General features: G+C 31.2%; 5 protein-coding genes across 14 annotated transcripts in view; 3 read left to right on the forward strand and 2 right to left on the reverse strand.

Annotated features, from left to right (window-relative positions):
- On the reverse strand, positions 1-7,829 carry LOC122576089 (transferrin). 3 transcript variants are annotated; one of them, XM_043745943.1, is made up of 15 exons: positions 7,688-7,829; positions 7,235-7,343; positions 6,436-6,569; positions 6,203-6,330; positions 5,173-5,317; positions 4,938-5,095; positions 4,321-4,442; positions 4,097-4,242; positions 3,484-3,730; positions 3,260-3,408; positions 2,780-2,941; positions 2,597-2,695; positions 2,402-2,505; positions 2,167-2,322; positions 1-270 (listed from the first exon to the last, which is right to left on the reverse strand). In XM_043745943.1, exons 1-15 carry the CDS (start codon positions 7,779-7,781, stop codon positions 85-87), a joined length of 2,139 nt encoding a protein of 712 aa, XP_043601878.1. In that variant the 5' UTR covers positions 7,782-7,829; the 3' UTR covers positions 1-84. The 3 variants fall into 3 exon arrangements, with proteins under 3 accessions (XP_043601878.1, XP_043601879.1, XP_043601880.1); XM_043745944.1 differs by lacking the exon at positions 7,688-7,829 and having other exon boundaries at positions 7,261-7,343; XM_043745945.1 differs by lacking the exons at positions 7,235-7,343; positions 7,688-7,829 and having other exon boundaries at positions 6,425-6,564.
- Positions 283-2,159, forward strand: LOC122576110 (isoaspartyl peptidase/L-asparaginase-like). Its single transcript, XM_043745990.1, has 4 exons — positions 283-529; positions 708-936; positions 1,028-1,341; positions 1,537-2,159. Exons 1-4 carry the CDS (start codon positions 368-370, stop codon positions 2,020-2,022), a joined length of 1,191 nt encoding a protein of 396 aa, XP_043601925.1. The 5' UTR covers positions 283-367; the 3' UTR covers positions 2,023-2,159.
- LOC122576094 (major facilitator superfamily domain-containing protein 6) lies at positions 5,196-14,085 on the forward strand. Of its 7 annotated transcripts, none has more exons than XM_043745959.1 (11): positions 5,196-5,334; positions 7,697-7,799; positions 11,508-11,656; positions 11,730-12,028; positions 12,111-12,441; positions 12,529-12,719; positions 12,826-12,962; positions 13,062-13,177; positions 13,253-13,498; positions 13,653-13,799; positions 13,873-14,085. In XM_043745959.1, the coding sequence occupies exons 3-11, from the start codon at positions 11,599-11,601 to the stop codon at positions 13,941-13,943; spliced, it is 1,596 nt and encodes a 531-aa protein (XP_043601894.1). In that variant the 5' UTR covers positions 5,196-5,334; positions 7,697-7,799; positions 11,508-11,598; the 3' UTR covers positions 13,944-14,085. The 7 variants fall into 7 exon arrangements, with proteins under 7 accessions (XP_043601894.1, XP_043601898.1, XP_043601899.1 ...); XM_043745963.1 differs by lacking the exon at positions 5,196-5,334 and adding an exon at positions 6,590-6,756; XM_043745960.1 differs by lacking the exons at positions 5,196-5,334; positions 7,697-7,799 and adding exons at positions 10,572-11,011; positions 11,100-11,304.
- LOC122576095 (F-box/WD repeat-containing protein 4) lies at positions 14,081-17,245 on the forward strand. The gene is made up of 7 exons (XM_043745966.1): positions 14,081-14,424; positions 14,905-15,183; positions 15,277-15,427; positions 15,583-15,746; positions 15,825-15,953; positions 16,022-16,169; positions 16,276-17,245. Exons 1-7 carry the CDS (start codon positions 14,225-14,227, stop codon positions 16,474-16,476), a joined length of 1,272 nt encoding a protein of 423 aa, XP_043601901.1. The 5' UTR covers positions 14,081-14,224; the 3' UTR covers positions 16,477-17,245.
- The window catches only part of LOC122576087 (cytoplasmic aconitate hydratase-like), an 11,256-nt gene continuing 4,704 nt past the window's right edge, over positions 17,214-23,765 (reverse strand). For both annotated transcript variants that reach the window (XM_043745939.1, XM_043745938.1), the window contains 8 exons: positions 20,850-21,009; positions 20,136-20,356; positions 19,897-20,053; positions 19,594-19,829; positions 18,285-18,421; positions 18,048-18,195; positions 17,811-17,977; positions 17,214-17,696 (listed from right to left, as the gene is read on the reverse strand). In XM_043745939.1, coding sequence (XP_043601874.1) covers positions 17,444-17,696; positions 17,811-17,977; positions 18,048-18,195; positions 18,285-18,421; positions 19,594-19,829; positions 19,897-20,053; positions 20,136-20,356; positions 20,850-21,009 — 1,479 coding nt within the window. In that variant the 3' untranslated portion in view covers positions 17,214-17,443. The remainder of the gene's footprint in view (positions 17,697-17,810; positions 17,978-18,047; positions 18,196-18,284; positions 18,422-19,593; positions 19,830-19,896; positions 20,054-20,135; positions 20,357-20,849; positions 21,010-23,765) is intronic.

Consider the following 23,765-nt stretch of genomic DNA (forward strand, 5'->3'; position numbering starts at 1 on the left):
TTCAGTAATAATTTCTTTATTATTCTAAATATCACTTTATCAAAACATAGACTTATATAATGATATAAGGAAAGACATTTATGCTCAAGTAATTTGTAATTTACTTAACACAATGATCAAAATATATATAACCTTCATGTAACTATAATGGAAATTCAAATATGCCGCGCCATTGCAATTAACTTGTTTTACAAGATCATCAATAATAACAGGGTAACTCGCTACACGTTGAATTTGGTGAACTTCTAACTGTAGATGTTGAGTTTCGTCCTGTAAAAAAAAAGGACATTTGCATTTGTTTTAAATAATATAAATCTACATTAATAAACCTATTCATCGTCGTAAAATTTTACGTCATTTATTCACAATGTGCGATTATTGTTCTTGGATCGATCAAATTTTAGCGAGAATCAGATCTGAGGCAAAGCCAGATAAAAAAAAACGTCGTAGCTATGTTGATCCAGTTATAGTAGTTCATGGAGGCGCGGGAAAAATTCCACGAACGAAACGTAAACACATACTCTTTGAGGTTTGAAAAATATTATATACTTTTAATTTAAAAATAATTAATATTATTTTCAAAAAAATGTTTATAAATTACTATAACATTAATTACAGAAATAAAAAGTAATTATTTATAAAACATACATGATAGTAAACCTTTTTGTAAATAATTATTAAATGAAGATCCTTATTGATACAAATAGGTTAAAAATGCCGCCATTGAAGCGTACAGTGATCTTATCAATGGTCGATCAGCAGTGGATGCGGTAGAAAAAGGAATCGTTTATATGGAAAGTAAGCCGTTTTTTAATTGTGCGAAAGGTGGTTCTTTGGACGTTAACGATGAAATTGTCACGGATGCTGCTATAATGACGATACGCGACGCTGGATGTGTAGGCGCTGTTCGTGACATAGAACATCCTATTTCTTTAGGTATATATTTTATCTAACAAATCAGTGTACGGTTAAAAACATTTCCAGTTAACGATCTACCCTAATTTCCAATTTCAATTACTAATTATAGCACGGAAGGTATTAGAGAAAACGGAACATGTTCTAATCGTCGAAAATGGAGCTCAAAAATTTGCCTTGGATAACGGAATTTCAATTTTACCGCCGGGAAGTTTAAACATATCCAAATCATTAATGTCAAGTTTTGAATCGTTAACATGTTGTATGAATGAAGAACAGGAAGAAAGTGAATGGAGAAATGATGCTAAGGGTAAAAAAAAAGAATGCGATTCGGATTGTTTTATAAATCGACCTCAAGACGGTGAAGCATATCCATATTGTGTATTATCTACTGATTTAGACTGGGATGATCCGATAACTGTACAGGTGTGTTTTCTATGGCACCATTATTTTATAATACTATTAGACTCTAGACACATTATAAAATCATAAATTACTATTTTTATTTAATCCTAAACTGTGTTTCTTTGTTAGTATATCTACAAAAGAATAAACAAAAATCTAATAGCTACTATAAGTCCTCAAGTTTCATAAAATACAGTTAGAAAATATGAATATTAGGTTAGCGCGGTTGGAGTAGTAGCATACGATCGTAAGAAACGGCTTGCAAGCGGAACATCGACAGCTGGAGAACCTCGAAAGCCGGTTGGTTCCATTAGCTCAATCGGTACGGTAATTGGTTGCGGCATTTACACAGATGAACATGGCTGTACCTCTGTATCTGGTAACGATACAAGCATCTATTGCTATGCACCAGCACGGAAAATAGTTAAAAAATTATCTGAAGATATATCGATTAACACCGCAGTAAACACAGTGCTACAGAACTTCGAAAATGAAACCGGAGAATCTCACATAGGTGCCATTGCGTTAGACGCAAAAGGCGAGCCTTACGTTTCCTTCAATTGCACACATTTCCCATGGGCTTTCTGCCAGAAAGGTTACGTTTATTACGGGATGGCGCAAAACGAGAAGTATTGGGAAAAAATAACTATATTGGAGCGACCTTTAGATTGCATGTGTATAAGTTCCGACGATGAGGATTAGAGAAATGTTAAATATTTCATTTTATATGTGTTATACTAGACGAATTTAACTGTATAAATGTCTATTTTTAACAATGTTAATATTTGTACCTATAGCAATATTAGTATCTTATTATTTTAAAGTTAATATTATGCTTTTACATACCGGAAATATAATACTATGATTTGAATCATATATTCCATACATGGAGAACGCAGGCGTTGGGCCCTTAAAAGTAATTCCGAAAAGCTTGTCCATTTCCAAAAGCATCGAGTAGATTTCTTCTCGTCTTACGTCTGTTATATTTTCATGTGTTATCACCTGGAAGTAATATTTACAAAAATATTTAATGTCGTTACTTTTAATACTTTTAACATTATTTTTCTCATAAGAGAATTACCATGCCTAACGGAGCCCACGTAAGCAAACATATTTCATCCGAATCGACCTCATTAAAGCATAGGGTTCGGTACTTGTTATTCCTCGTCTGATAGCCCGGATTGCCTAAAGTAGAGAAGAAGCAACAAGTTTAAAATGAGAACACAAGAAAGATATGATTATTTGATTTTTATAAAATAGTAACGAATTAACATACCAATTTTCCCCTCGATGTTCTTTAAATCAACAAAAGCCACGTCCCCAACATCAGACATCATGCATTCAAAGGCAATCAAATCTTTCCCAACTCCGTTCGCTACAAATCACATTGTTTTCTTGTTTAATCAGCACACAAATCATGCTACGCGATTTTATTATCACGCCAAGTGTAAGTACACACCTTGGATATTCAAGGCATGTAAATTATATGGCATTTGGCCGTCACTGTTACTCAGACCAACAACGGAACTCTCTGTAAAAAAATTAGCAACTGCTTCCGTGTCCGAGCAATAAGGCTTTGTACCTGATATATTCTTCAGAGCAGCCACAAAAGCGTACCACCCTACGAAAATGTGTTTTGACCGTCATTAAACAATTTTGAATGAGTTTAAAAATATTTGTAATTATTTATATTGCTAAACATATAGAAATTAATTGAAAATATTTAAAGAAAAATTAGCCGATATAATATCAAGAATATTAATAAGTATTATTTATATTTTTCATTATTTCATAACAATATGCAATAATTAAATTTCTATTTATTGATTAACAGGAACATTGAAGATTTTGTGTAACAACTTTATCTATAAATATGAAATAAGACTAGTCTGAAGATCACTATTCAATAGAATCATTCAGAAAATGGAAATATTCTCACCAACGTCTCGATATCCCGTGAAACACGCCTTTACTCCTTTCAAGTCTCTCAAACTCTTGATCCATGAATCCTGTCGGACGATAGCCGCAATTCTAACGAAGTCATTGTTCCTCTTGGGTACCACCTGCACGATCGTTTTTAGACCCATTCTGAAACAATATCCTAAATACTGTAACCACTATCATCTCTATCCACAACTTTATGCAACTTGAATGTTTACTTACTTTCTGGCGTCAAACAGCTCCTCCGGCTTTGCAACGAATATATCCGCACGCTCGGTCTTGAGAGTCTTTAAACAACCTGCTCTGCTCAATTCCTGGATACACGAAATTGCTGGTTCCACACCATATACGATCGAAGCTTCCCTGAGCCACCGACACTTATTCTCTTCCAAATTGGACGCGACGCACCATTTCACTCTTCTCGATGGATGACACGTTGCGCGATTATTAGCGGTCATGAAACGAGGAACTGTGGTCAAGTGTTACTATTGTTATTATTGCAGAAACAAAATCTTATAATTTAACTTTTTCATAGTACAATATGAAAGAAATTCGAGCAAACTCCTCTATGTATCTTGGAAGTCATTATTTTCCTATTTCTTATTATCTTATCACGCTATGAAAAAGTTAATCTTTATTTAATAAGATATGACATATAGTGATATATGATGAGTAGACTGCGGATTTTTATTTATAGAAGATTTAAGGGTGTAAAAATGCACAGAATGTTCATAAGATGTAAACATAGATTTGTACAAGCATCCACAGTCTAATGACAAATTAATGAAAATCATTTTAAAAAATCAATTCTGTCTGATTAATCGTCGCTAATTACATCTTGTTAGGAAGTCCTCCGGCGTTTCCAGAGTATCTGTGCTCACCGGCGTCGGATGATAATTTTCCAACAATTGGCGTAGTGTCGAACTGAACTTGTCCATTTTCAAGGAGCTCATCATCTTCTCCACCTTTTCTGCTACCTCTCTGGTAAAAGGCAAACATAATTTAAAAGATACATTACTCCATAAAATCCTTTTTATAAAAGTCTCTTCTTCTACTAACGATCTAGCGACGACCATCGGCCATGGTTTTGTTATCCATACGCATGGTTTGTCAAGTTTCACGGGCCTCGTCGTACCATCCGGACAAAGATACTTGTAATTTTCTTTACTGATCTGTTCCGTCTAATTTCATACATGGTTTCGTTAACAAACTGTTTGAAGTTGTTATATCACGCTACTCAAAATAATTAACACGTTCCATAGCAGACAAAAATTAGCATGTTTCTCTATTTAAACATTCATTAGGCGAGTATAAAAATATTTCTTGATCTACTGCAAAAAGGCATGAAAATGCCAAGAACTCACCTTTCTCTTGTTTTTAGTTACATATTCCACTTTTAAAGTTCAATCAATTGTTTATTTTATATCTTAATACTCTACTCTAAGTTTACACACTATTCTGAACTTTGGAATTTCAGGCGATAAAGCGATTATTCTGATATTGATTAGTGGACATATACTGTCCAGAAGTTAAGACTCCGCATTTTAAGATAATAGTTTCGTTTGTGCTATTTATGGAACATGTTTAAAAAGGGGCAATATTTCGACCCTTTCATTTTTCTTCATTCTTAGATTATTTCGAATAGTCATTTGTTTATCTGAAATTAATCCCTCTACCTTAAAATGCAGCAAGGTATCATTTAATCTAACCCAGGCAATGTCACCTGCGTTATCAGTGAGGCAGAATAAAGCACCTTCGCGACCGTAATAGGCATCATTCGTATAACAGCCGACTGGATTATCGCACGCGGCGCAAAGATTCCTATACTTCGATTCTACGAGCAAGAAGATGGGAATGGAGTAACTACATTGTGTATTATTTTCAGTTTATTTCAACCGTATAAATACTTACTTAATTTACTATCATATGTGGTATCGGCGGTCCAAGCGCCAGCTATACAAGCTGCCTCGAAGAAATTCGACAAACCGTCCATTCGATTCTCCAACAACGTCTTGTCCGGATCACATTTTCTCAATATTACCCATTCGTCAAAGTACTACAATTGTGATACAGGTATGTAAATGTTTTGATAGTTCATTTATATTTTTAAGTAATACTATTTTGTATGTCCAATTTTATATTTATGTTCAATTATATTATTGGATGCTATAAAGGCCTTAACATCACATGTTAGTTTGAAGTATAATTGGGTTTTGTACCCAAACATTTGTAGTTAAATAATTGTTGTACGCAGTGATTACTTTCTACGGCATCTAAAAAAATAATATTTCTCTTTTGATATTTGATTTTCATAATGAAAATTATGTAATAAATTAATTGCAATTTTCATACATTTTTCCATAAGAAAAAAGAATTGTAAACAACGTTATTTATTTATATTACTTGATATTTGTGTTGATATTTAAAAAAATTACGATTCCAAAAATGTGTGTCAAAATAATGATTCCATTATGTAAAGTTTCTAGATAAGAGTTAGATTTAAACTGTTAAGATAAGTCGGTCAATATTGATTCACAAAATTTAATGTAACTTCATGAAGACATAGTAACGAAGTTTGTGGGTAATATGTAAGAAAAGAATGAATAATTTATTGATGCGTTTCATGAACACAGAAGAGTTTTGAGTGTTCTAAGGCCATTTTTGCATCCAGAGATACAACTGTAATTATTTATTAAAAAGGAAATTCATATCGTGAATTCTAATTGACTGTATTTTATATAAAGTAATTAATATTTTTAATAGAATTCTTCTCAGAAGAAGTAATTTATATACATATAAATAGCAAGAAGTAAATTATCTTCTCTGATATTCCAGTACTTATAATCTTATTTTGAACGATTGGGTTATATTATCTGAGAAAAATAATATCTTTTATAGGACACAGACACGGTAAACAAGGAATAGTTATAAGAAAATTAACCGTAGAAAATGCATTGGTCCAATCATCGGTGGTATCCAGTCCAGGATGACAGAATCTCTTACCCTTAACGTCCCATATATTCCTCACATCCTTAGATACTATGACTACCATCTCATAACGTTGTTTCTCTACCAAAAGATAATGTAACATCGAAGAAACGTGAATTTCAACTTTTCACGTGATGGCAACTGGTAAAATAATTTTAATCGCTGTTCGATTTACTTTGTAATTACCATCTGGAAGCATTCTTAGCTCGTTCGTGACTAGAATGTTGTATTCGTTGTACGCAGATGCTGCGACCAGATCTTCCGGTTCCATTACTGTAAAGTCGGCTTTGGCCATGGTCAATCGCCGCAGGCAATTAAACCTGTGTAATCGATGTGCCGTTAAAAAACAACAAGACGCGAAACGCGGAAACAGGAATCGATCAATACTCTTCAAAAAGTATAAAGTAGCATTCAGACGATCATTATTATTGTCAATATTTAAAATTCTCAACATTGCATTGATAATTATATCTTGATCGTCCACAAGGTGTCTTATGTACAATAATGGTGAGTATCTTAACTATTGATACTAATATTGATAATAATATTAATATCGATATTATCAATATTGCAGGGTTCTCAACATTATCGTACATAGGAGACCCTCGAGAGCCTAGACGGTCAATTTTTTTTGCCAATACAATATTGTCAATATTTATCGACAAATTGAATTTTCCTCATACATTCAATATTATTGATAATACATTCAATTTCGCGTTAGCGTTTGATGATGTCAAATCACAAGAAAGCATATTTAGTCATTACATATTTCAACATTATCAACGAAATAAGATAAAAACGTATGGAGCACAATTATTTTTCATCAAACCACCTCGACAATATTCGAAATATTAATAATACTTCTCTATACTAATACTAGAGGGTCTCTATAATGTTAAGAATTCTGAAATATTGACAATAATATTAATAGTCTGAATACTCTTTAAAAGATTTATCGATCTTTCTATAAATTTGTTATACTCGCCTATCATTTCCTATAACACACTCTACCTGACTCCCTGAGATTACCAACTGCTTGCAAAGTTCGCGGACCCTTTTTGTTGTATGAATGCTCTCGACCACGCATAGTTTCACTGAAACGACGGTGTTTCTATTTTTTTTTTCTCTTGCAAAACTCTTTCTCCTCCTCTCGAGCAAAGGGGAAATCATGACTACATAATTTGTTACCAATGACGAACAAATTGCTCGCCGCTCAAAGTAACTGGAGGGATCGTGTTAACGTAGCTTTCTATAATACTCTACGATATTATTCTCTTATGATACTTGAGTATTTTAAAATCCTCTTGTTATCTTTAGCGATGAATTATTAAAGGCATTGCATGGATTTAAAGAAGAACTTTTAATATTTCTTTTAGCTTGTATATTTTATAGAATATTGATGATACGGGGATCGTGGATATTAATTAAAATTACTTACAATTTTCAGCGTTGATACTTTGATGAACAAATGCGAAGAAGAGGAGTAAAACAAATAATCGAATATCCATCTTTGACGACCTTCCCACCGGCATCCTCTTCAAGGACGTATCGTAAGTGTTTGATTTTCACTTTTTCACAAGATTCTTCAAACTAATTATCAAAAACTAATACACGATATTTTTCCATGTAATGTTTCATACCAAAAACACACTGATGTACAGGAATAGAGTGTGCAAGTGTTTCATTATTTATAACAATAATTACACTTGTCGCACCGTTATAGTTGACGAGGTAAACGCTAGTTTAATGAATATGCAGACACATTAATTAATAACGGAACTAACGGTGTTACGCATCAACTTCAATAAAACTTCGACTACAAATAGAAAATCAACAGGCATTTTATTAATTTTTTATTGTGTATAATTGCATCTATAAATACTCGATGATTTAAAAGGTATTTAGCAACAAAGATCGAGTTTCATCTATTGATACAATCAATCGAGTTTGCCTGTTACACCTCCTCTTTTGTTATATTATCTACTTTTCTTCATTCTCGTATCGCTACTATTAGCGTTATTATTACGCGCGTAGATTGAGCAAACTTTAGTTAATATTCCATGAATAATTCTATTCGAAGTTTCATTGAAATCGACGCGTCTGGTCGTCGGTTTTCCTCGATTCTGATGTAAATCGACAGAAATCATTGGGAGACAATTAATACGGACACCGAAATGAAGACAGAAACGATCTATTAACGATCACAGATAATCGAATCCACAACGATAATTATTCATGTCTGTTCACGAGACAACTTGATGAATCAACGCAAGGATCCTCTTACAATCGTTCTTTATAGAAAGTTCTTCGTCATTTATGAAATGACATCATCGGCTGAATCTTCAATTATCACGAAAAGATGTATTATTCGACTGTTTCCTAACAACACGTACCTTCACCTTTCAACCAGTGCACCAAATTCTCTTGATATACAATGAAGTACTCTCTCAGCAGAGCGCTAAGGACAGATGTCCGACAATCGAAATAGAAGACAGTAGTGGGTAGACAACAAGCACGGTCTGTTTCGAGGGGAATGAGTATGAATTATGTGAAGAAGGCTGCATGAATAACTCGTTTCAACAGAGTCTTTGGAGATGCAAAGAACAACAACGATCGACGAATTTACCACATGGCGCCCGGTACACGAGGAGGTGGATTTCTTTGCATTCGATGCGTCTACCTCTACATGTAACTCCACGCAGACTGGATTAAATTGAAACTGGCTGCTGATGCGACCAATAGTCCAGTAGGGAACTGGAATTATTGAGGCTGGTGGGGGCTCATGCGTAATATAACATGTTGGTACAGTAGATGACGTTGATGTTCATGAACAATCCGAAACGAATTTAACTAACACTTTACACAAGTGAATTTTTATGTGACGCATACTATTTAGTAAATTGTAAAAACTGTGAATTATAATTGGTTGAGAATTATTACTGAATTTGATGCACATGTGAAAGGAGAAGAACAGAACTGATGTTTCTTACTGATGATAATTTACATCCTGCTACACAGTGGCTGCATGTGTGCCTCTGTTACATTTTCCGCGTATTTTCTCAATGAGTCTTGTTGTCGTTATATAAACGGAAAATCCAGAGAATTGAATTAATCGTGGGTTAATTCAACGAATCAGTTAATTTGAATCAGATTTGAAACAATCTTCGTGTGTAGCTGTTGTTAACTTCTTGATAATCATAGTAGGTTTTTATTTGATACCTTTAACTTTACTCTTTCTGTTCAAGTTTCATCACTCATGTCATTTTAATTAAAACAAAAATTCAATTAATCGTAAAATATACACAGCACTTCATCAATATTTACATTATTATCAGTATTATCAGTACCATTTTATTAATTAGGATTAAAGAATGTCATAAATACAAATAAAGCTATGTTATTTGCAAAAACATTAACGTATTCACAGAACATGAATTATTCACCATGTTCTCTATCAATCATCATAATTTAATTATTTTAGCAATTATATTGTTTCATGTATTTAATCATTCTATAGTTATGCTATTAAACACATAATTCCCAAAGAATAGCTACACATATCTTCCATGAATTTAATTAATTGGGAAATAACACAAGATCCGAAATCTTAAACTTTTCATGTAACTATGATTTCTCTATGTATGCTCCTCACGTAGAGATCTAAGTCGTACTACAATTGCTACTGAATTATTTTGTTAGTAAGTGTAGGAACGAAGATTGCAAGCAAATTATTATTGTTACGCAGTATCATTTCTCTTAAAGCATATACATCGTCATCATCATACAATATTTTCAAAGTCTTCTAAAATTGCAAAAGAGTAAATTCGTGAAAATTTAAATATTAAATATTCCATCTTTTTTAACTATCACAAAAAATTTTTATTATTATTATTATTTATTATTATATATTTATTATATATATATATTTATTACTTTATTAGAGAATATTTGAATAAATTTAAAAAATTGTTAAGGTATTCAAATAATCAAACATCCAATACAATTTTGCGCAAAAAATTTTTATTCGATTTAAAGTTATAGTATCCACTGCATAAAAATTACAAATGACATATACATGCATGTTTGATGATAAGCCTTGTTCGACCAAGATAACTAATCAACATTGATAGAAGACTATGTATAAGTACTAAAAATGACTGATTAATATTTGTGAGATATTTCAACTACTCGTATCATTTTTTTATAACGTAGTGATTTTTTATAAAACGTAATTAATCAATTCTTTTGTAACCGTAAAGATTATATTAATATAATATAAAATTTTATATAATAATCTAACAGTACTGGTTATGAAAAATCTCACTTTTCAATATAATTTTTCAAGTAGTCTTTTTCATAACATGTGTTAGGATAGATAAAAACTTCTTCTTTGTAAATACGGAGATTTTGTCATGTGATCAAATATCAGTTATCATAAAGTGCATCTTATGCATACATATGTGTGTATCTGTCATATGAATGACCTTGAGCGCTCACATCTATATATATGTGCATATATATGTATGTCCATATCGAAGGTAAAAGTATCTCGAACGTCGAACTCGAAGTTTGATACTTGACAGAATTAGTAGTTAGTAGCGCTAGTATAGCTGTATGTAAAGGAGGTACATTAAATCCACATGATTCGCTGCCAAAACATCAGTATACAGCCTCCGTACTTCATGTCAGTACGTTCAGTACTTTGTTTCTGTGATATTGACGATATGGAAGGAAAACAAATAATCAAGAGAAACAACTCTAGGTTCTATGCATTATATTATTAATATTATTCAGTATAATATGATATATTTAATTTATTCTCTTATGAACAATAATCCTTTTTATTGTAGAAAAATAAGTTGTATTAATATTATTGAAGATGCAGATAAAGTAGTATATCATCCAATAATGCAGAGGGTGTTTATTGCGTCATAATTTATATAAAGTACAAATATAGAAGAATCATATGTAGGGGCAAATTCACTGAACGCGGTTAATTCAGTGAATAGTGAACTTTCACAGATTAGAATGCCATATTTTAATGTTTGTTGTAAAGTACGCAACATAATTTTTATTGAATATTTACAATGTTACTTCTAAATTATATCTGTAAATATATGTGATAAGTTATCTTCTTCGTACCAGTGTTTCCTCTCTTATCTTATTTTATATTCGTTCTATGTATTTATTGTTTTCATTTATATATGTGTCTGGAATGTTTCTAATTAGTTATGTATATTAATATATTTTGATTTCAGAAAACAATGCTGAATTTAAGCATTGTTTCCCAGACTGAAATATTGAAGACAATATTTTTCTGATGTATTGGTTAATGTAACGCCACAAAAAATGAAACTGAATTACACACAGTTGCCTATCAAGGCACATTATTTCTTCTTTATGGCAGGTAAGTCCAATTAATTAAGTTGAAATACATTTTTCTTTATTGTGTAATTCTTTTATATTATTTCTGATTGCAGCTATGGGACCAATTCTTCCGTTTTTACCAGTTTATGGTAAACAACTTGGTATTTCAGCATTAATTATGGGCAGTATAACAGCTATTCTACCAATCTTGTTCTTAATTGCTAAACCAACTTTTGGTTTTCTCGTGGATTATTTTTATGCCTGGAGAAAAACAATTTTTATCGCATTATTAGCAGTAACAAGTGGTTGCTATATTTGTATGTACTTCTTACCAGTACTTCCAGGTCCACATTTTTCAGACTATAGTTTTAGTAATATATCTTGTGATTTGTTACCATATTGTAAACTAGAGGTACTTTATTATTGATTTGTAATAATATAATGTGAACACTCCCAAACTTTTATAAATTATCAGTTTTTATTTTCTATTTCAGGATATTTCTAAGCCATATTTATGTACTGGAGTAAAGAATGCTATATGCCATTGGACCTGTATAGATAAAAATTTCTCTGTATCAATACAATTCCAAGCACTTAATGAAGAAATAAGCTTTTCCTCAAATTCAACATGCTTAATTGATAAGAATAGTACCTTATATTGTTCTAAACATAGCAACTGCAATGTTATTTGTGATAACTTGGATGATAGTTATTGTCTATATACATCTGTTACTTTTTGGGGTTTTATTTTATTAATGTCTCTTGGTAATATTGGTTTCAATGTATGTAATTGCATGAGTGATGCAATTTGTTTTGATATATTAGGTATGATGTAATTTTCTTCTTGTTTCATTTCAGTTTATTAGTGATAGCAGCAAGTATTATATTTCTCAGCTTTATTTATTTTTCTAGGTGAAGGTGGTCAAATGGGATATGGTAGACAACGTGTTTGGGGAACTATAGGTTTTGGAATTTCTGCCTTTTTGGCTGGCTATACAGTAGATTATTGGTCTAAAGGAGAAATTATTAAAATATACACACCTGCGTTTTTACTTGTTTTCATATTCACACTCATTGATCTATTCTGTTGTAAAAAATTAGACGTAAGTACCTATCATAAAGTCTCAAAAATATAAATAAATATAAAAATATATATAAATAGTTTTTAATATATTTAATTACACAACTTATTAAAACTACTTTTTGCAGCTGCCAGTAATGACAGGATCGGCAGATATACTGAAAGACATTATGAAACTTTTGACGTTGAAACCTATAATTATATTTCTCTGTTTTGCAACAATTGCCGGCATTCTCGATAGCTTTATGATTTATTTCTTATTTTGGTAAAGTCTTATTTCGATAAAATATTAAATTTTTAATTTAATAATTTAATTTAATAATTACAAGACCAAAATGAAATTCAAATAATACGTTTCTAATAGGTATTTAGAAGACCTCGCTATGGTAACTAATTGTATGAGAGAGATTAAATTAATAGAAGGTTTAATCGTTGCAGCAGAAACTTTGGGCGGCGAAGTGATTTTTTTTTCATTGTCTGGTATATTACTTTTTTATTTAAATAATCTTATTTTTTATATTATTGTTTGTTTTTTAATCGGTTTCTTCCTAATAGGTAAGATCCTAAAGAAACTAGGATTCGGATATAGCTTTACATTGTGTTTCGTATGCTACGCTTTACGACTTGGACTGATTTCTTTGGCATTGAATCCGTGGTGGGTAATACCAATAGAACTGTTTATGCAAGGACCTACTTATGCACTTTGTTACACGACAATAGTCGCTTATGCAAGTAAAGTTGCACCGCCCGGAACATCAGCTACTGTTCAAGGAATCGTAGCTGGCATGGATGACGGTTTTGGTAATGAAAGTTTATGATATGGATGTACCGTTGTTTAAATATAATACACATAATATGCATTTGTATTATTCTAATCGATGTTTACGCAAAACTACTCAAAGATGTTACTCAAGTATACTTAATAGTTTTACTATATTATTATTTATTGCTCCAGGTTTTGCAATTGGTAGCCTGATAGGCGGAATCTTATACAAATTATTTGGAGGTGTAACGACGTTACGGATATTTTCATCAATTGCCGCTATAACAGCATTCATATACCTCATTTTATACCTGTTATATTTAAAAGATATAACACCAGGTAGAAAAATTAATAGTCATTAAACATTTAATTTTCTGTATGCTGCTGTGGTTAAATCAATCTCTTATTATAGATACAAAGAACAATGTAGAGTGGAAAACACCAGAGGAAGCTCAAAAGAAATGTACAGTTGCAGAAAGCTGACTACACAAAGATGTAAATCAAAAATCTTTGAATATTTTACTGCAAATGAATATTGTTGTTAATAATATAATTATCGTTTTATTAACCGATTTGTCTATTACCGATTGATAATTTATAAATAAAATTTGACATATTTTTCTTATTGGTCTAATTCTTATCACGTGTATTTCCGTTTAAGAATTTGAAAAGAAAAAAAAAGATGTTTACACTTGATAGTTCAGGTGACGGTAAAGTTTAACAGCTGTTGTACCCGCGGTTGCCACGTGATTGGTTTGATAAAGATGACAGATGCGTGGCGTTTAGATACTTTACCATCTGACGTTTTGATTTTAATTTTCGATTATTGTCATGCATTTGATTTGGTACGACTTAGCGAAGTTTGTACACGGTTCCGTGATATTATACGGGAAGAAACACTTTGGATCAAGAAGAGTAAGCAGCCGATTGTGACGAATCAAACTTCAAGAAAGTTTCGCGAAAGGTATGATAGGTTACGTTTAAATATTTTTTTCTGTATATAACATATTATTTTTGTCGCTGTTTTTAGTTATCGTCCGTGAGGTGATTTTATTTGCACAATTCTATGTGTTGCAAAGTTCATAATATGTGTTGATACAAAAGACAAGAAGCTTTTATCTTAACATACATATATACGAAATCTAGAAAGCTTCAGGTGGTTCCCAATTGTTCCATAGTACTAACAGTTAATTATATATTTTATATTTATGTCATATATATTATACATTATATTATGTATTATATATTGATAATTAACATAACAAATAAAGTGAAGGATCACTTACATTTTTTAGAAATAAATTACATTGTTATTAATCATAGTACTACTAATTATATTACTATTAATTATAAATTTAAGTTATAATTATAGTATAATATAACATATTAATAAAGTTATGTATTAAACAGAATTTTTTAAAGTTCAAATATTTCAATTTAACAGGTGTAATTCATTACTATGTTTACGTACAAAATGGCATGTTTCAAACAATTGGCAATGTGGCAAATACGAGAAGAAAATTCTCTTGTCTCAAAATGCAAAAGTTATACCACATACTCAATTAACCAAAGATATTTTATGGTGGAGTGGTGGAAATCAATTGTATGGTTTTAGACGTACTGAACCATTTCAAGATAATAACCGAATTTTTATTCATGATAATGTTACGAGTGATATTTGCAAATTTATTGTCAATAATGATTATATTATTACAGGCCATAGGTATTTAGCCATAGGCTTCATCATATTAGTCAAGATAATAGTAAAGCTGACATCTTATAAAATATTATTTCATATACGTACCATTTTTTACAGAGATGGAAGTATACAATTTTGGACAAGGCCACAAAGTAGCCGAAACATAGATTATTACTTTAGTATAGAAACAGCACATTCTAGAAGTGTAAATGCATTAGATGGAACACTTACAACTATTATATCAGGTTCCAGTGATGGTACCGTGAAGGTATAATTTTAAATATTACTTCAAAAAGTATATAATTAATCCTTTCTGGTCGTAATTTCTGAGGGCATTAATCTCGCCAATACTTCAATGCCTGACAATACCTGGACTTTGGCTGGAAAGAGTTAACATTTGAATAATATTATAATAATATATAGATTTGGACACCTCTTGGACAAAGGACCTCACGTATACCTTTAGCAACAATAAATATTGCACAGTGGGTGTGTTCTCTTTCAGTTGATCCAACGAATAAAAAGTTTGCCATAGGTACTGCTGGTAATAGTGACAAACCTCATCTTCATATATTTGATCTTGAGCAGTAAGCTATTATTTAAATACACGCAAATTGAAACTTCGAGAACGCCTATATAAAGTTTATGTTTCATAATAATTTCAGTTATACCGAATTTGATATATTAAAGTCAGATGAAAAAAGATATGCAGAGACATTAGATATGGTTTGGGATAGCCCACAAAGTTTGCTTACCTGTGGATATGATACTTATATTCGGAAATGGGACTTGAGGTAAATATAAATATTTCTTATCTTAAAATAATAGCATCATTATTTTTACTAAAAAATAATTATTCTAGGACTGGAACATGTGTGTATTCGTGGCGAGAACCAACAGATGCAACTTTATACTGTATATCATCAGACTATCAGTACACTATGATTACTGGAACTAAATTTAACTGTAAGGCTGTTCTCTGGGATCAAAGACAAAAAAGTTACATACAAGTCAGTACTGTCGTATTTCTTATACAATATTCGATATAATACACAGTTTATATATCGTATACAATAACATTAAATTATATTTATAACATGTTTTTACTTTTTACAGGTCTACTTCATGAATCTTCGTAGAATGTCTAGTCCTACTTATTCTGTCAGCTTTGATAATACACATTTATATGGAGCAACAGATCAACATTTAGTTGAACTAAACTTCTCAGGATATTCGTACAAAAAATCCAATTACAAAGAAATCCTGAGATATGGATATGTAGAACCGACTAGAACTGACTCAAACTGTTGCGTGTAAAATGAACGCGTAATATTAAGTACACTAACATGCAGGAATATTTGGATCCTCCCAAATTGTTGCAAATATATACTCATATTATTTGCAAAAATATTATTGCAAAAAAATACTCTTCAAAGAAAGCTCTTTAATTTAATTTTCGCCTCTGATCTTATCTCAAACAATCACATATGGTTAAAAACAAAAAATAAATTATTAAAATGATAGTTAACATTAATTACTATAAATAAAGGAGCAAAAATTTTAGGTGGGTTAAAATTGTATTTGTTTAATATTGAAACAACATTTGATCTCAGTTATGGCAAGAAACAAAAAATCAACAGTAGAGGAATATTATTCTATCATAATGTCAAAAATGTAATAGAAATATCAATATTTTGATTAGATTGTATCAAAGGTCCAAATAATTATGCACGGCAGTGTATATAAAATAAGAAACACTATATGACTGATATAGATTAAGATATTTTACTATTTAAATTATTGACAAATTTAATTGTAAATTAAAAACCACATCACATTTGCAATAATTATTAATACTTTATTATATCAACAAGTATTTCTGCAAAACTGTTTTTCTTTTAAATAATCGTTATAAAATGTAAAGAATTTGATTTAATGCACGCATAATTATACAATTCATTCGTAAATACGTCAGGAACATTTTTTAGTTTTCAACCTAAAGTATATAAGGAACTATCCGCAATTTAATGACACTTGGAAAAAAGAACTTGTAATACGTAAAACTAAGTATATTTATTCAAACTGATTTAATGCGTTTGTTCCTTCGCCCTTTTATATTTCATAATACAGAAGCTATTTTTGTTACAATTAACTTCTCTTGTTATAAATAAGGATATGGATACATTCAGACATTAGATGCTGCAAATCCAAACCCAAAGTTAAGTATTGCGTTAAGTAACTTTTTATGATAATCTATACCTCACCGGTCCTTGAAATAATCCTATCAAAGCATCTTTCTAATCATATAGTTTAGAATACCACCGTGTTTATAATATGTTAAATCTACTTCGGTATCGAATCGTAGGATTACTTCGAACCTTTTACCATCATCCGTAGTAATGGTAATTGGTTGACCAGGTTCAGAATTTTCAGGGACTGCTATATCATACATTTCATAACCGGTTAATCCTAAGGTCTCTGCGTTTTGCCCAGGTAGGTACTGTAGTGGAACAATACCCATACCTACCAAATTTGACCTGAAAAATAGTAATGGCAATAAAATGTATATAAGGTACTCCCCTACATTTTACATTTTGAAGGTTCTCTACAATGTAAAATTTTCTCCAATTTATTTTGTAATAAACAGTTACCTATGTATTCTTTCATATGACTCAGCTATAACCGCTCGAATTCCAAGAAGATATGGTCCTTTGGCAGCCCAATCTCGTGATGATCCAGATCCGTATTCTTTGCCGACAAGAAGTATTAAGGGTGTTTGATCCTTTGCGTATTTTTCAGCTGCGTCGAAAATATCCATCTAGAAACATACAGTTATGTTCAAAGATATTATAGAGATTAGTTTATTTGATTTTAATATGTCTACAAACCTCTTCCTTAGTAGGAATGTAAATTGTACGTGGTCCAGCTTTTGTTAGAAATTTGTTTACCAAACGAATGTTAGCGAACGTACCTCGTGCCATTACTTCATCGTTACCTCTACGTGAACCGTAAGAATTGAATTCTTTTGGTGTCAATCTAAAAACGGAAACGTCACAAATGGATCAAATAAAAGATTTATTTATCTTCTTTACCCTTATCCTCCTTTACTTGTACTTTAAACGTACCCACGACTTGCGAGATATCGTGCTGCCGGGGAATTGCGTGCAATACTGCCAGCTGGACTAATATGATCTGTTGTAACAGAGTCGCCAAGATTCAGAAGAACGCGTGCTTTGGTAATTGGTTTGATTTTTGTTAATTCCTAATTACAATAAAAATAATCTCAATTAATTCTAACTTACTTATCAAATATGAAATAACATGTCTCTAAAAATTGATAAATTTATGAAGTTGTATATAGGTACATAATTTAGTGAACAAACTTTGCCAATGTGTTCTATAGATAAAATTTTTTTTTTATTTCTTATTAATTTACGATCAATTCTCGCATTGAGAATTTTCAGTAATTTTTTCTGGCGTGACGCAGTGACATGACTAATTATTTATAATAAGTTAATACTTATTATAGATAAGTATAATTATAAATAAGTATTATAAGTAAGTAATTATTACTTAATATAAATATCTAACTAAATGTTGTGCTTAGGTCTAACGGGTAGTATTTTTTTAGCCTGCGGATCTGGTCCGATGTGTTAAATAATTTAGTAATTAGGGGGTTCCGATGTTTGTTGACTCTTTTGCTATATCTGTTGCTATATTTAGTTATTTCTTCTTTGACTGTGGGTATATTGAGGTCACGATGTATTACTTCGTTGGTGACATACCATTTATTAGGGATCTTAACGTTTTCGATTGGAAGCGTTGAAGTATTTCAATTTTGGATCTATAGATAAAATAAGACTAAAATGTGACAAAAATATGAAATGCAATAAACATTGATCCTCTTTCTTTTAGTTTAATACAGGATAAGGCATGATACATGCATAATATTTGTAGTATTTTTGTGTTGATACAAGATACATATGTTTACTGTTTCTGTGTACGATTTAAATATTCAACAGTAAACGTACTGTTTCGTTTCAGTTTCGTTCTTGTAAAATCGGAGGTCACGATTTTCAGAATGTAGTAAATATTTATACGAATTGCGAGTATAAAGATGTGCATTTCGTTTACGAATTGTGTGTCGGAAGATCTAGAAATGTCGTTAGAAAACATCATGAAATATTCTTTAATAAAAGAATAGCATGTCACATAGTGTTCGTCTATAATAAATTCAACAACACACCGATATTAACTTTATACTGATAAAAGCAGACGATACTTCGAAATATACAAATTTATAAGTATGGGCTGAAACACGAATTTATGGACTTTTTGCTACATGACTTGTTGTAGTTTTGTTTTTATTTATAAAACATACTGGCAAAGTTTGTACACTAAACTGCGGAATAATCTTTATAATATAATATTCACCTTTTGCAAATTTTCGAAGTATGGTGGACTCTTTATGTAGGTGGAACTTGCATCCCATGGATATAATGTAGAATCTGGAGCTAGCAAGTTTGCCCAGCTAGAGCTACCCTGTTTAATTTTACTATAAACTTCTGTAAACATTGCCGGAATTACGAATTTTTGCTCGACAACTTGAATTTCTGATCTAGTAGGCCAAATATCTTGCAGGTATATGGGAGTGCCATCCGCTCGACGACCTGAATATTATGAGCATTATTATGAAATTTTTCAAAGACAATAAAATTAATTAAATCATTCATTTACCAAGTGGTTCTTTTTCAAAGTCTATATCTACCGTTCCAGCAATGGCATAAGCAATTACCAAGAGCGGTGATGCTAGATAATTTGCTCGTGTGTGTGGATGAATTCTGCCTTCGAAATTTCGATTACCGGACAATATACCACAACATACAAGTGCGTTCTATTTAAGTAAAACAAACAATTAGAAGAGATAGAAATTATTTACGTGATACAGGAGTTGAGGACATTTAATATATCATTACCTTTTCAATACTTTCAACAATAACATCTGGAAGAGGACCGCTATTGCCGATACAGGTCATGCATCCGTAACCGACGACATCAAATCCTAATTTTGTTAAATATGGAATCACTCCACTTTCCTCCAAATAATAAGTAACGACTCCAGATCCCGGAGATAGTGATGTTTTAATATAAGGCGCAACGCATAAACCAGCTTCAACAGCATTTTTTGCAAGGAGACCTAAAGTTATAAGATTCTATTCTACTAAAAATATTCAATTTTTAAATATGAAATTTTAATCATTTTAATAATATATCTTAGAACAGCGGTTCCCAACTTTTATGCTATTACGCCTCCCCGATAAAACCTTTTTCCGTGCCCGCCTATCTTTCATTTTTTTAATAGATATGATAATATAGACAATCATAATATAGACATTAAATAATAAAAACTCTATTACAAAATAACAATTAAAAATTACAATTACAATTATATATAATATATACAAAATACAAAATTACAATTAACAGAATAATAACAAGATTGTGCTATAACATATACGTGATATTATGATATGAAAAATAATATTTTATTACAAAATTTTGGCGCCTCCCTTGGCAATAGTCCGCGCTGTCCAAATTGGAAACCGCTGTCTAAGGACGTGATTTGTCCTTTACGTTTCAATGGGTAATAAACAAAGGTCAAGGCGAAAATACTTTATAAAAGAAATTACCTGCTCCAAGCATGACACTGGGGTTGCTAGTATTAGTACAACTAGTAATGGCAGCAATGACCACCGAACCATGCCTTAGTTTGTAGTCTTTCCCTCCATACTCAAACATACCTACGGTATCTACTTTCTCAGGGCTTAAACCATATCCTTTGAATCCTACCTGAAAATAAAAATAATTTATTAATAATATGCTTTCTCACTATTCAATAAAACAAGATTGAGATATAAAATAAAAAAAAATATATAGAAGTATAGCACACATAAACAATTAGTTTTTGTAGATAGGTTTAGAAAAGTTTATTGAAAATATAAAAATGAAAAATCATTTTTTCGCATCATAGATTGCTTCAGGGAATGGAAATCTAAATCCTTTCGTACATCAATACACGAAAGTTTGATGACCTACGAGCATGATTGCACGTAGAATTCATTGTCCGATGATTTGCTGAAGGCGCAGTCTTATATCGCAAAACGGCAGGTCTCCAACTGTTTCGACTTTCAATGTCCAATATATAAAGCTCTATTTTTATTTCATTCGTATGTAATTATTTATCTTACACATTTAGAAATAAATAGGATGTTCCATGAATAGTGAGCTAGAATTTTAGTATAAATTCAAGAGGTTGGGCATCGAAGCAAGTAAATAAATTTATATAATCACATGTTCGTGTGAACAGATATATAATATATAATAATATATAAAGATAAAAATTAAATAATCTACTTATATAAAGTATCATTATATGTTCATACATTTCATCCATTTCAAATGTTCAAATGTTTATACATTCGGTACGAACATCACTCTAATAACAATTATAATATGAATACTAAATTAAATTATAATTAATAAAACTTTAGACAATATCTATACATATACATAAATTTTTGTTCAATTTCTTTAAGACATCCTATATATTGCTATATTGATGGTAGTTTCTCCAATGTAACAAAATTCCATAAATTCACAGAACAGTAAACCGAAGGTCAATAGTGGCATTTTCCTTCGGAAACACAGCTGTTCGAATATCCTTAATGATGTCTCCGTTTACCGAGGCCGTTAAGGTCATTGTAATTACTTTTGGAACTTCGGAATGGTAAACGCATTGTCGATATCTAAATTGTCGAAGACCCTTTAGCATGAGATACGCATTTTTTCAGACAATTACCGGCAACGTTATCGTCCGAGCTTTCCCTCGCATTTAGGGATTACTTCCACAAATTCTATACGGGCGAAGCAAACTTTGACTGCAAAGCGATTACCTATAGTTTCACGAAACCTAGGACCCAAAACTTAAAATCTAATCTCTACTAGAAAATATTTTCTATAATATGAGTTTCAAAATAATATGAATTTTCTGTATATATGTTATATATATATGATATGATATGTTCTATATATATGATATATGTTATTGTAGAAAAAAATGTAAGCAAAAATTGTATAAAATTCATCAGATATTAGAAATTTTATTTTTTATCTGAAGGGACTGCAGTAAAGAAACAGCTTCAGTGCTAAGTAACTCGAGCACACCAATAAAAAATTAGTCAAAATCAAATCACTCTTTCAAACATGCTATAAATTCATAATAACGAACTTTCGCATTTTTGAAAATACAGGATTTTTAAATATAAAATGCTCCTATACCTATACCTGTACCTGTACTTCTTCTTCTCTTCCAATAAATACAATTTAAATACTAAAGCTGTCTTCTTATTGCTACAAACTCTTTAATTGCTATGCATATGATAGAAAAGGATTTTACAGAAATAATTTCAGTAGAGAGAACAAGACCAATCGCTTGCAATATAAGGCACGACGAATATCTGTACATAAGACGGTGGTATGCAACAAAATGCGTGAGCTTTGCAAAATGAATGGATGTTGTATCAGCAATTTCAGCGAGGTTGCACGTCGTTCGTAGCCTCATCGAAAACAGTCGCCCGTGCTCTCCGCGAAATTCAAGATCGATCGATCATCGGTACGTATAAAATATTTTTTACATACGGAGATCAGTTGCGGTTGCAATTGTTATAACATTATCATCAGCCGTACATATGTAAATTCTTTACAGCCTCTCAATGACAAAGATATTCTAATTTGATATCTAACTTCTTTCTTTTTAAGAATAATATATATAAAATTAAATTTTTAAAAAATTATATTATGTTACCCAATCAAGGTTCTATAAAAGACAATATTTTCAAATATAAATCAACTTTTGCTTTTAAGTAAATTTATCAATTTCATTTGTAACTTGAAAATCTCTAAATACATATTTTGAGAAATTCTAATTATCCTATTCTCTTTTCAATTTTAGTTCTTTAATTTTCCCTTTTCCTTTTATTTGAAAATCGTTTGATACTGATACTCGTGGATTAAGTCTTCGATTGGTATTGATACTCGTAATTTCTTAGGATTCTTTCAGAAAGAAACGGTATAGTTCTTGGGCCGCATCCATCATGGCCGAGCCAAAAATCCGACGACAAAAGGGCGTTGAATTTCATGACACGGATGAACAGTCAGCTCTCTATGATTCACGTGGATGAGTTTTCAGCAAATGTCCTTACTGTGATAGCATAGTAATGCGATTCCGATGTTGAACATCTTTCAATAGAAATCGATCGGTCCCTTGTTTTTAAAATCATGCGAGCTTGTTGTTGCTTCATCACGTTCGCACGATTATCGTTACTGCTTTTGACCAATATTTATATCGTGATGGTCAACCATTAACATATAATAATCTAAAGCATACAATGACTAGTTCATGTACATAAACGTAACTCATTTTCAAACTATCAATAAATGAAAGTTGTTCATGTAAATATTGCGTGACTTGAAAAAAGATAACGCTGTCTTATAACTATTTAAACATTTATTAAGAACTATTTATCTTGTGAATTGACTGCGGATTT

This window comes from Bombus pyrosoma, linkage group LG15 (genome assembly GCF_014825855.1).
Source record: "Bombus pyrosoma isolate SC7728 linkage group LG15, ASM1482585v1, whole genome shotgun sequence".
NCBI classification, from domain to species: domain Eukaryota; kingdom Metazoa; phylum Arthropoda; class Insecta; order Hymenoptera; family Apidae; genus Bombus; species Bombus pyrosoma.